General features: G+C 37.4%; 1 protein-coding gene across 1 annotated transcript in view; it reads right to left on the reverse strand.

Moving 5' to 3' along the window:
- TMTC4 (transmembrane O-mannosyltransferase targeting cadherins 4) overlaps positions 1 to 12,224 on the reverse strand; it is a 54,178-nt gene that overhangs the window by 22,563 nt on the left and 19,391 nt on the right. The window contains exons 6-9 of the mRNA XM_066313487.1: positions 7,228 to 7,325; positions 5,074 to 5,166; positions 1,568 to 1,729; positions 594 to 796 (exon numbers count right to left, since the gene is read on the reverse strand). Coding sequence (XP_066169584.1) covers positions 594 to 796; positions 1,568 to 1,729; positions 5,074 to 5,166; positions 7,228 to 7,325 — 556 coding nt within the window. The remainder of the gene's footprint in view (positions 1 to 593; positions 797 to 1,567; positions 1,730 to 5,073; positions 5,167 to 7,227; positions 7,326 to 12,224) is intronic.

Here is a 12,224-nt window from a genome sequence, read left to right on the forward strand (position 1 = left end):
AACTGAAAAATTAAGTCTACATAAAATCCATGGGAACAGAATCTGCAAAGTTAAGCCGAAGTCTGTAGCGAGAAAGAACAGTTTACAATAAACTTCTTAGTTCCTTTGGGCAAAGTACAAGTTGTTTTCTGAGTACATACTATGGGTCAAGCATTTTACTTTTTAACTGTATTGACCATGGCCAGTATTTCTATTTGCTTTCAAAGTACATCTCCTCTCTTTCATTATTAGGAGAAAATTAAAGAAAATGATGACTTGTAAGAACTATGGGCAACAAGAAACGTAATTTCCTACTGCGTTTGAGCACATATTACTTTTTACCACCTACAGTGTCAAGGATCTCAAAATACCACTTCAGGAGAAAAAATAAAGCAGCCATCCATGCCTCTTCCTCCAACTCTGCTTCTACTAGTTGGTGTACAGTGATGGACCCAAATTGGGATAAAACTGTAATGACAGCTATAAATATTTATTTGAACTGCATTTGCTAGACACTGCTTCCACTGAGTTGTTAAAATTATCAGTAGTGGATTTAACAAAATAATACTGTACTCAAGTTGGCCAGGCATTTAAAATTCATCACTGTCTCTTACCTTCTCTTATGGCTGTCTTCTGAGCACAGAGCTTGGCATATCAGACCAATTAGGCAGAACCAAAGTGCTGCTAGTGCAATTATCCTCCAGTCGCTGACGGATTTAATGAGGGGTATGCAGCCCATTGACCAATCAAAACACAGCCACCAGGGACACAACAGCAACCATGCATTCAGTGAATAGTAGTAATTATAGTTTATAGCCTGTCAGTCAAAGAGAAAACAAACATTTATTTGATACTAAACTTGGGGGGGGAAGGGGGCAACTTTAGTCCTTCCCTCTTCCCCCATTTCCCTTGTAACACAATAAAGAGGCCATGAATACTGTTAGTTAGACTACAACTATTTACATATCCATTACTATTACAGCAGTGGGATTAATCCTTAATTTTTCTCTTAAACATAGCTAGGCGGCTCTCTAGCTCAGATCAGGGAAAGGCAATTCTGTGCTGTCCAACCAATATTCATGTATTAAAAGAACAATCTCGTGCAATGGGACAAAACATCAACAGACATCATCCACTGTCTTCATCTTTCATTCTCCATCTCCAGAAAGATCCATAATGCCATCAGAGGTATATAGCCAAGACATACTCCAAATACACCAGACTAGAACTTTGTGCTATTTTCTTTAGTTGTGAAAGAAGATGAAAAGTCAAACACAGTATGTGAAAAAGGGATGAAAATCAGTAAAAGCTCATCTTTTGCATGCATGGGAAAAACAGTGAGTAAATGGAAAAGTACTTAAATGTGTACAGTGCATCCTAAATTGAATGTAAAGAATATACATAGTATAGTATGAAAAAAAAAATGCAGAGAATTATCACAGCAGCACAAGTGAAGGTGACTCATCACACATATATTGAAATGTAAAAATTGCCCACTTTATTGTCTCCAGGAAGCACAGAAAACTCATTTTTATGACAAAGACAAATGCTCTGAGGTGGCCAGAAAAAAAGCAACTTCATAACTTACTCTTACAAACAGACTGTCAGCAAATGAAGCTGGGTTGTCTACTTCAGTGAAAGCTGGTGGTCCTGTGCCCATAATCCTCCAGCGGATATAGAGTATGCCGGCCCCTCCACACATCAAAAGAGTTGTCCTGAAAAGCAGTCCCTTCCTTAACAGCCCAGCATTCTACAGGAAAGAAAGAAAGAAAACCACCTCATGCAGAAACAGTATTTGTTCTCACACTCAACACATTCACATCCTTTTCAACTCTATCTCAGATGGAAAAAGCTATTCCTGTGCATTTTTGCTATTGGAATTGACATTTTAATTGTATTTTTTTGCAAACATTTTAATTTCCTTCTCAATCAGTAAAAAAAACTTGTTAGTTCAAGAAGACACCCTTCTACAAATCCTCTGTAATTCTATAGCTGATGTAGTTTTACATGGCAGTTTCTGACAGGGAATTTGAGAGGAATACAACCTTTAGTATACAGCATATTGAATTAAATTATCTTTTCTTTGTAAATTGGACGATGATTACTTCGGAGACTTTGTTTTAAATAGCTCTTTCCAGCTGTCTGCTTGTCATGGAAAATTTTTGTCGACTTAGGTATCTTTAGAAGTAAAATTACAGGTATATACAAAGAAAACTGCACAGTTAGGAACTGAGAGGAATTAGAAACTGAATTAAAATTTTCACACCCAAAAACATGATTAGAAGCTAATGATACCCAAATCACTTACTTCAGGGTGAATTAGCCAAGATCAGAAAAAGTAGACACTTGTGTTTGATTTAGATTAATTTAGTTGGTTTACATCATGCATCTTATAATATGCACTTCAGGGTGTAAAGAAGGCAACTCACATAAAACATAAAGAAGTGATGGTATAGACAGTAAATCTGACAGACTTTTAAATCTTTTTCTCCAGAATGTATAACACTTTTCTCCAAGCACACATCATTTTCATAAACTAAAAAAAAAAACAACCAAAACCCAAACCAAAAAACAAGCCAGTGAACATTGTAGAGTTTCTTCAGGCTTCACCAGTGGAGACTGGAAACAGAATCACCAGCAAGTATAACAATACACCAATCAAAGCTTTAGGTTGGCACATAATTATTATTACCTTTTATATGCTCTTTAGCAAGGATCACCACAGTTGTTTAGGATATCAATATATGTCTGAAGTTTAAAAAAATAAAAGTAGGCTGCCTGAACAAAGACAGACATCAGTGCACTGGCTGACGATACTTATTTTCTAAAACGATGGAAAAATTAAATTTAAAAAAATTCAGATTGGTTTTTAGCATTTGTAATTTACAAGAGTCATGATAAAATATTTAGTTGAAAACCTAAGGATGAAGCAGTCTGTAATTTTGATTTTACATAAGCTAGCATTTGTGCTCAATGATTGCTTCCAAGCTGGACATCTCAGTAACCAAATTTCAACAAGGAGGATTTAGGAATGGTTTTCCTATAGAAGAGCTTTTGGAGAAAATTGTACTATAAAAAAAAAACACTTACAGTGAAAATTTATAACTGTTTTATGACATATTAACAACAAAATCTGTTATCCCAGGGCTCCATTTCATTTAACAGTACATGCAGTATCTTAAAGGCCAGATTTCACAATTGTCATAAAATCTCTCAGTAGGCAGAATGTGAAAGTGGAAGTAGTGTTATTGTATCCCCTCTGATTTAGAGCTTACTGATATCCAGAATGAAACTGAAACCTGTCTCAATCAAGAAGAAAAAAACCCACCTGTTCTTACTTGAAGAGTTTTTAGGATCTGCCTTTCAACAAAGCAAAACAATCTTAGATGAACTTCCTTGGAAAGAGCAGAACAGATTTTTGCAGGTAACAGGAACTAAAATTAATTACTTCTCCCAAAAGAATAAGAGGAAAAAGGTACATCTGATGCTTTTTCACTGAGACAAAACCATTTAAAAGTTCTTCTTTTAAACAGAAGCATCATGCTCTGAGCTCTTCATGCTTAAAGAATAATCCTCCAAAAAGGTTTGACTCTGACATTTCCTGGAAACATAGAATGGTTTGGGCTGGAGAAGGGATGCCATGGTTATCTTTTGCTAGATCAGTTTGCTCAAAGCCCTGTCAAGTCTGGCCCAGAACACTTTCAGGGACAGGGCATCCAAAACTTCTCTGGGTAACCTGCTCCAGTGCCTCACAGCCCTCATTGCAAAAAATTTATTATTGGTCAAACCCTGGAACCAGCCTCTTGGGAGGTGGTCTCCCTGAAACCTTCTCCATTACAGAAGGAGTTACTAGATTAGTCAGGCACAACCTGCCCTTCGTGAAGCTGGGTTGGCTGTCTCCAGTCACCTCCCTGTCATTCATATGTTTTGACATAACTTCCAGGCTGATCTGTTCCATGATCTTACTGGGCACTGATGTGAGGCTGACTGGCTACTTATTCCTGAGGTTCTACTTATTACCTTTTGTTTCCAGTACCTAATTCTGAACTAGTTCTGCTTTAGATCCCTACAGCTTTGGATGCTTCCCTTGTCATACTCTAGTTGATATTAGCCTCCTTATTCAGCAAAGCTGACCAGCATTCCTATTTGCTGCCTGAAACACTCTGTAGTCCCCATTTAGCCTTTCTTGGTCAAATCTATTGTTTCAGTTCTAGAGAACCTACTTCCCCTGATTTCCCCTGAAGCTCTTCATTTCATTCATTGCAAAGGAATTTAAAAGCCCCACAGGACTTGTGGAAACATTAGTGATACTCCTCTGCAGTGAAACTACCGACTAAGGCAAAGTACAAGGAATATTCTTTTGCCTTGTTGAATGCTGGATCAGAATCTTAGCTGTTCAATAGCAGTGATGCTTTAGTAGGCTGTAGGTCTATTTGGCTGTTATCCATTTTTGATCTGAGGCTGATTGTTTCTGTTATTTGCCAATACTAGGTGCCAGACTCCACTTGAGACCATACCAGATAAAGTGACATCAACGAAAGTCAGAAAAATCAATCCTTAACAACTATCAGTGCTTACATAACTTTTTCTTTTAAACTCCAAAGCTACTAGGGCCCGTTAACATAATGTGTTTTTAATGTACTTGTCAAACTGTCATTGAGAATCTGAATAAATCTCTCCCTCTCTTTATTCTGATCAAACGCCATTCCAAGTACTGTTTCAGGTGCATAGTTACTGACCCTGAAGAACTTGTTGCATCAAGCAGTCAACTGTTCCATGCAACATTTTTAACATACTGTTGAGAAAATTGTGGGAGGGATTTCACTATCCAATGCAATTCTAACAATACCCTGTTACTACTCATGTTGCTGCAAAGATGTCATAGCACATTGCTTTACTAGGCTGACTAATCACGCCTTTTTTGTTTGTTCGGTTGGTTTGGGTTTTTTTTTTCCCCCTAATTCTCAACAACAACAACAACAACAACAACAACAAAACTGTCAAAAGCTGAATCTTTTTCTTTTAGGACATAACTGTCTGAATGGCCAGAATGAACAAAATCTGTAAGAATGAACAAAACATCCAGAGACTCACCTCCAATGCTTTGTCCTTATACAGTAACTTTCGAATGAACTCCAAAAGATTTATCTTGTTAATCACCAGTGCATCAAACACTGCATTCAAACCCTAACACGCCAAGAGAAAAATAACAGCATAAGATGAAGCAGCTAATCACACATTTTTTTAAAAATACATTTTCAATTGCACTTCTACCATGACTTACTCTGTATCTTAATTCTGATTTCAAACAAGTAGAGAGATACATTGGTAGTAATGATGGCAGAATGGTAAATAGAGCTCAGATAAGTAGAATAACATTTTAATGTAATGGGAATTCTCCTGCCACATGGAATAACTCTTCAGGGAATACCATGCACCAGCAAGCTAGATAACATATGCATGGTCACAACAGAAATCTGTTTTCCATCTTCTTCTCCAAATGTTCTGCAGTATAAATGCAGTATAAAGGAGGTAAGGTTTCTATGAATAAGATGGAGTTTCTTTAAGCCTTCTACTTATTTTTTGTTGCATGGTATCTTTGGACTTCCAGGTTTTGGAAATACTGTTTTTAAAGGGTACAGACAAAGGCTCAGAAAGATTTAACCGAGGTATCAGGCTTGCTTTTCTTGCAATTACAGCAATAAACACAGTGCAAGTTGCTGGGGGAAAAAAAGAAAAAAAGAAGAGTTCCACATGACATCAACCACTGCACATAAAACTAGAACATATTCTGTGCTTTGCAGGAGTACACTTGCACATAACTACATTAAAGCAGGCAACCAAAATGTATAAATGTGTCCAGGGGTAATTCTATTGAGGTTACTGGCAAAATCAAACCTTAGCGTTTCTCCTTCTAAGTTTCAGCATATCACTATGATAATTCTTGAATAATATCCAAAATTATTATTCTAATAATTTTGGAAATTACCTCACTGTTCTAAAGACTAAATAGAAAAGAAGCAGTAAAACTAATTCCAGGTGAAGAAAAGCTGGAACACTGGGCGGCCACAAGCACCTCACAGTCAAAGGGAAGAGACAGAAGATAGGTTAAAGTGTGGCTTGGTTCCATGTAGAAAGGCCACTTGGCAATTAAAAGGCTTTTGGCTCACTCACATGGAGATAGGAAAGCAAGAATTCTACTAAAAATCACTTTCAGCCTCCAAGTAATCTTTTTAATGGATGATTTAGCCCTTTATCCCTCTGACCTGTGACCCTTAGCACAACAATAAATATAATCATCCTAGCAGAGCAACAGCAAATGAATAAAATCCCAAATCCAATAATAGTTCTATGTCTGATAGCTCAAATAGTTCTTCATACTGCTAGAGTAAATAATTACACCATGTTTTTAGACAGTTCCTTAAGTTTACCTTACAGACACCTTTGAAAAAGACATCACTCTACAAACATCTATCAAAAAACCCATCCCAAATCAAGAAGTTTGCTGTAATTTCCCCCCCTTTTCTTTTAGCAAGGACAAGAGGGTCCTTGCTGCAAAGAAATTTCTGATTCTGTTGCTTATCTATGTCAACTAAAACTCTAAATTGGAACTATTAATAAAGATACATGGCTATATAAAAGGTAAAAATCACAGATACAGCATTTCAGGTGGCCAGTTTGGTCACCCAAAACAGCATTGTCTTCACTGAAGTTATAAAAAGCCAGACCACAATAAACACGAGCAATAACTACATCTGTTTCCACAGACAGATCCTTAAACAAGGGAGAAATGGAAGACATGCAGTACTAGAAGAGCATAAACAATGACCCCATTTATAATAGCACTGTTCAGAAAAGCAAGGAAATGGAACTTTTAAAAATGCTCTCCTCTGGTTATATCTTGGTTCATGAGCCTTCAATGAGAAGTTTGTAGTCCTGCTATCTCAAGAATTATGTTCAAAAACAAGGACCACAAAAGTGAAACTAATGCTGTAAAACCTTAAAACTTTGCAAAAATATATGCAACCTGCTTACAAAAGTTCAAGTGAAAAAATCTAACAGACTGGCAAAGATACAGTTAAGACAGATCTACTAGAATGACTGCTTTTTGTCAACATTAACTAGTTTTCTCAGCAGAATAAAAAGGTGTGCATGCCATTAGCTGTGGAGGAGATTCATCCCTGTAGACTTTACAACTACACCTGAGAGATGTTTAGGTCAAAATTCAGTTAATAAGAAAATTCTTACCAGTATTGTAATTCCTTGTTCTTTGCACAGCATGGCTATTGCACCTAAGACAACACTCACCAGGACCCAGAATACCGAAAACGTATGCCCTTCCTTATCTGTCAAAACAAAGAATGCCATCTCTTTAGGCATTTTATAAATTTAAGGGTAAATTAAGATAAGAATTCAAAAAACAAACAGCATTTAGTATTGCGGTAATTTCTACCAGTCAAGATCTGGATACACAGACTTAAAAAGCACAGGTCACTTCCTGCAATATGCTGGCATTTGTCCCTTTATTGCAGTCATTTTCTGCTCTTGGAGACATTAAAAATCTCCTTATTTGCTTCATGTTTTAGCCAGATTAATTAGAGCAGCAGAAGCTTCACATAATTTTCACTATTTGTCATCTGCAAAGGTTAATTCCCAATATTTAGAGAGATTTATCATCCTTAGCTAGAGCTCTGTCATTACTGGCCACTCTCTTCCAAACTACTGTAAGAACAAGAAATTCTTCATAATAGTTACTCATGAAGTGTCACACACACAAACTGTTTTAACTGCAGTCTAGTCTACAAAGGCACAATGAGCTGCTTCTCCAGGGCTGCTGCATTTAGCAAGTACCTCGTGTCATTTTATTATCACTGCAATAGAATGCCATGGAGCTCAAAAATGTCAGCAGCTGAGCAGAAGCAGTCAGTCCTTGCACTCAGGAAGCAGTTTTACAGCAGGGTGAGGAACTCTGGGGTTAAGAGATCAAGAGCAACTACAGCTTCTACTCAAAGAAAAAGACTTTAAAGACTTTACCATGTAGCTGATTTTGGGTACTACAAGCAGGCATACCTGAGATGAATACAACAATAAACCCTACTTCAGCCAAGGTACTGTCACACACAGAATACACAGGTACTTCACATTAAAACATATCTGTCACAACCTCTACTCCATAGGTGCAAGCAGCAGCGGGAAGCACTCTGCTCATTCAGAGGCAGTTGCTTGATTCAAGTAACACGGGCTCTACAGGCATCACAAGAATCAAACTTGACATGTGAAAAAACAAAGTCAAACTCTGCATTCATTGACTGAATCCCTTTCCTACATCCCTTGATCTCTAGAGCAGTTCTCCTCTACTGCTAATGCAGGTTTGACCCTCACTGCCTAAAGAGAACTGCAATAATGGTCTATGAAAAGATTAATTTCACCAGAAGTAGGCGCCTACACCTAAGCTAGTACACTAGGCTTCCTCTATAACTGGCCATGAGAAACCGACACCTTCGGAGATTAAGTTACCTAATGAAATGCAGCTGAACACCCTTCAGAGAAGTAACTCTGCACTGATGATACAGGGAAATTGGTACACTACCTCCAATGTTGTTGGGGCCAGATACAAATCATAACCATAAGCGTGAAAAGAATCTGCTGACATTGGCCTCCTCCTTCATTTTGAACCAGACGACATCTTTTGTAGCAGAGGGCTCCACACTTAATACAAATATGCTGAAGAACAGATTTTGAGGTTGCTTACTAACACTCCTTTCTTACCTAAGACTTCTAAAGCTTCAACAGAGTGAATATTAAGATATTTGAGATTCATCCTCGCAATATATAGAGGGCATTTGATCCTTCTCCCTCTAGCCCAAATTATGTCTCCAGAAATGAGGGAAGACTTAACATTAGAGGTGCAAATGCTATAAAGATGAAACGAAGCCTTCTTTTAGGAAAGAAGTCATACACATCTAATAACACCAAAACAAAGCAAGAAAATACAAAATACATAATGACTAAAGAGACATTGGAAGTAGAAAAATTAAAATGCAACAGGGAAACTCCAGCACACATATTATACAGAAGAACAACTGAGGGTTGTAACTTATGGAGGAAAGAGCTTCAATGTTTGTTCTATGATTATTGCCAAGTCAAAAAGAATTCTGTCTAAATACATCTCTTCAAGGAACTCTTCAATTTTTCAAACTTTGCAGTACAACAGACTGTTCAGACAGGTCTTGAAAATCAGTTTTGTTTTTTTGTTGTTGGTTTTTTTTTGTGTAGAGATCAACTAGAACAGAGAATGCAAGGATAGAAGGCAAAGCTATTGACTGTGTTCACAAAATGACAATAAATCATCCTTAGTAAGTGTAAAAAGGAAAAAATGAAGACAGTCGATAGACTTTACTGTGTTTATGGAAGTAGACTTCCATTGAGAGGTTTCTTCTTCTCTGAATCAAATTCTAGTGGAAAGGAGTTAGGATAACTAAGCACTTCTCAGAGAAGCAGTATTCAGTACACAAATACAAATTATTCTAACACGAAGATAGTGGGAAGTATATATAGCAAGAGACCAGCTGGCAATTCAGAAATGCTTTGATGATTCAAAATATAAGAGTAATAGTAAAAAGGGAACTAGGTCAAATCATGAAGGACAAGTGTAATAGCAGCACAGTCATACAGAAAAACTAACACAGAAAGGTCACATCACAAAATGAGAAAAGGTAATGTATGTAAAGAACAAAACCCCACAATTCCATGGATATATTAGTAAGAAGGGTAATGAAGAAGGATTTATTCCAATAGTCATTGAGAAATAAAATGGACAATGCCAAGAAAACAGAAGTGTTATGTGCCTTTTTCCTTAATTTTTTTTCCCAAAAAGGTCAGTTGCAATCAGATGGTGAGTACAGCATCAGCAGAAAGGAAGAACAAAAGCCAAAACAGTGAACTACAACACACAGAATTCATAGAGAAGTTAATCTGTTTTAAATTATGATTGGTTACATTCACTTCAACAGGTCCTATAAAAACTCAGAGTAACCTCAACTCTTACCTCTGAGAAATCATGAAAAATACATGAGAATCCAGAAGTTTGAAATAAAATAAAGCAATGTCTACCTGTCTACTTTTGAAAAGGAGCAAAAATATGAAAGGATAGACTGTAGATGTAAAGCTAAGCTGCCTGGTCAAAATTACAAGAAATCACTACACCTAGACAAAATATTTTCTAGGTGATACTCTAAAACATGAAAGAATATGATTAATTGTTCGCCAAATATTGTAGTCATTTATATAGAACTAAGTATAACTTTTGACTTGGACAGAAAAAAACCAGTCTTCCTGATAAAAGGTAATCTGTAAACATCCTATATCTTGACTTTGTAAAGGCATGAGAATACCACTGGAAGCAGAGTGAAATATGCCGCAAAAAAAAAAAAAAAGAGGCTGCATAAAGTTGTTATAAAATGGATACAAATAACAGCTGGAAAACTACAGTAAAATACTAGCTTGCTGTGAAAAAAAGTAAAGATAACATTCTGTACTAGATTCTTCCTTTGTCCTTACTCCATTTGGATGATGGAATAAGAAATATGCTTATTAAGACCAGAAGTGCTGCCAGGCTGTAATGGCTAGGAAGCATACAAAGGAGAAGTCAGAATTCCATTGACAAACTGGAAAAAACAAGGAATGATAGCTTGGTTTGGAAGGGACCTTATGGATCATCTGATTCCAAAACCCCTGCCACAAGCAGGGACACCTTCCACTAGACCAGGTTGCTCAGACCTCCATCCAGTCTGGCCTGGAGAAATGGTCTAGCCAAATAAAAGAAAACTGAAGCCATTCAATAGGTACACACTCACAGTTGTGCATAAACAAGTTTCTTCTGAACATCCCAAGTCTCAAATGCAAGAAATGTCTCAGCTTGCCCAGCAAAGTCCAGCTTAAGCATGGACTCACAAAGATGATAAAAACACACAGAAAAGAGAAATAATGAAGGTCCCAAAAACTGAGCATCAAAGACCTTGACTTCAGTAAGGCCTTTGAACAGTCTCCCATAAGATCCTCACAGAGAAACTGTTGCTGAATAGGCTGGATGTGCAGACAGTGAGATAGACTGAAAACTATCTGAGTGGCTTGTCTAGAGGGTGATGGTCAGTGGCACAACGTCTAATGGAAAGCAAGTGTACTCAGGGGTCAATACTGGGTCCAGTCCGATGCAACATCTTCATTAATGACTTAGATGATGGGGCAGAGGGCACCCTCAGCACACTTGTTGAAAGCACACAGAAGGACCTTGTCAGACTGGAGAAATGGTCTGGCAGGAACCTCATATAGTTTACTGAGTGAAACTGCAAAATCCTGCAGCAAAGCCTCCTGGACAGCTGGCTCTAGGTGACCCTGTGTGGGCAGGTCAGCTCAGGTGACCTCAAGGCCCCTCCAACTTAAACCACTCTGTGATTCTGTGAACAAGATCTCTTGAAAAGCACTATCTTTGCTCCTTTGTTTTCTTTTGCAGGCTCAAAAAATCAACTGTTATACAGAGAATTGTAATATTATCAAAAAACATCAGTGATTAAACTTCAAAGAGAAAGAATTTCAATTAAGAAACATTTTATTTCATGCTTGTTCCTGGGTCAATATGCAGAATACCTCTCCATCCCCACCACCCCCTGCCTCAACTGCAGAAATCTCAGTAAACTAGGCTGGCAAAATAGATACAGAAGACCATCATTCAGCAATGCTTTCAATTTTATCTTTTTCTTTAAACAGTGATTTGAAAATGTAAAGCACCGCATAAGCGCTTATTATGAGATACACACATACCAACTAAAGTAATCAGTCTAACAAAGCATATTCCCCTAATATTGCGCTGCTTCCCACCAGAAAAATCTTGTGTCAGAAAACGAAACCAATCTTTCATTGGCACCTGGGTCTGGTTGAAACTGGTATGCCATATTGTAAGTGGGCATTTTGCCACTCTAACAGATGGACAAAATTGTAAGCATGCCAAAGAAATAGAGTACTTGCTTGTTTTTTTTTTTTTTTTTTTTTAATCTGGAGAAATATAGTGTTTCTACACAAACCCGAAAAGCGTTGCTCAGATGGTCTCTCTTTAGGGGTATATCAAGTCTGAAAGTTGAGGGGATTCAATAAAATACCTATGTAAACCATAAACAAGCCATGAGAGCTCCTCCATTTAGACTGCTAGACTTGAGTATAAGCATTCCTAGGGCAAGGATGCGTACACA

The sequence above is a fragment of the Sylvia atricapilla genome, chromosome 2 (assembly GCF_009819655.1).
Source record: "Sylvia atricapilla isolate bSylAtr1 chromosome 2, bSylAtr1.pri, whole genome shotgun sequence".
Taxonomy (NCBI): Eukaryota; Metazoa; Chordata; class Aves; order Passeriformes; family Sylviidae; genus Sylvia; species Sylvia atricapilla.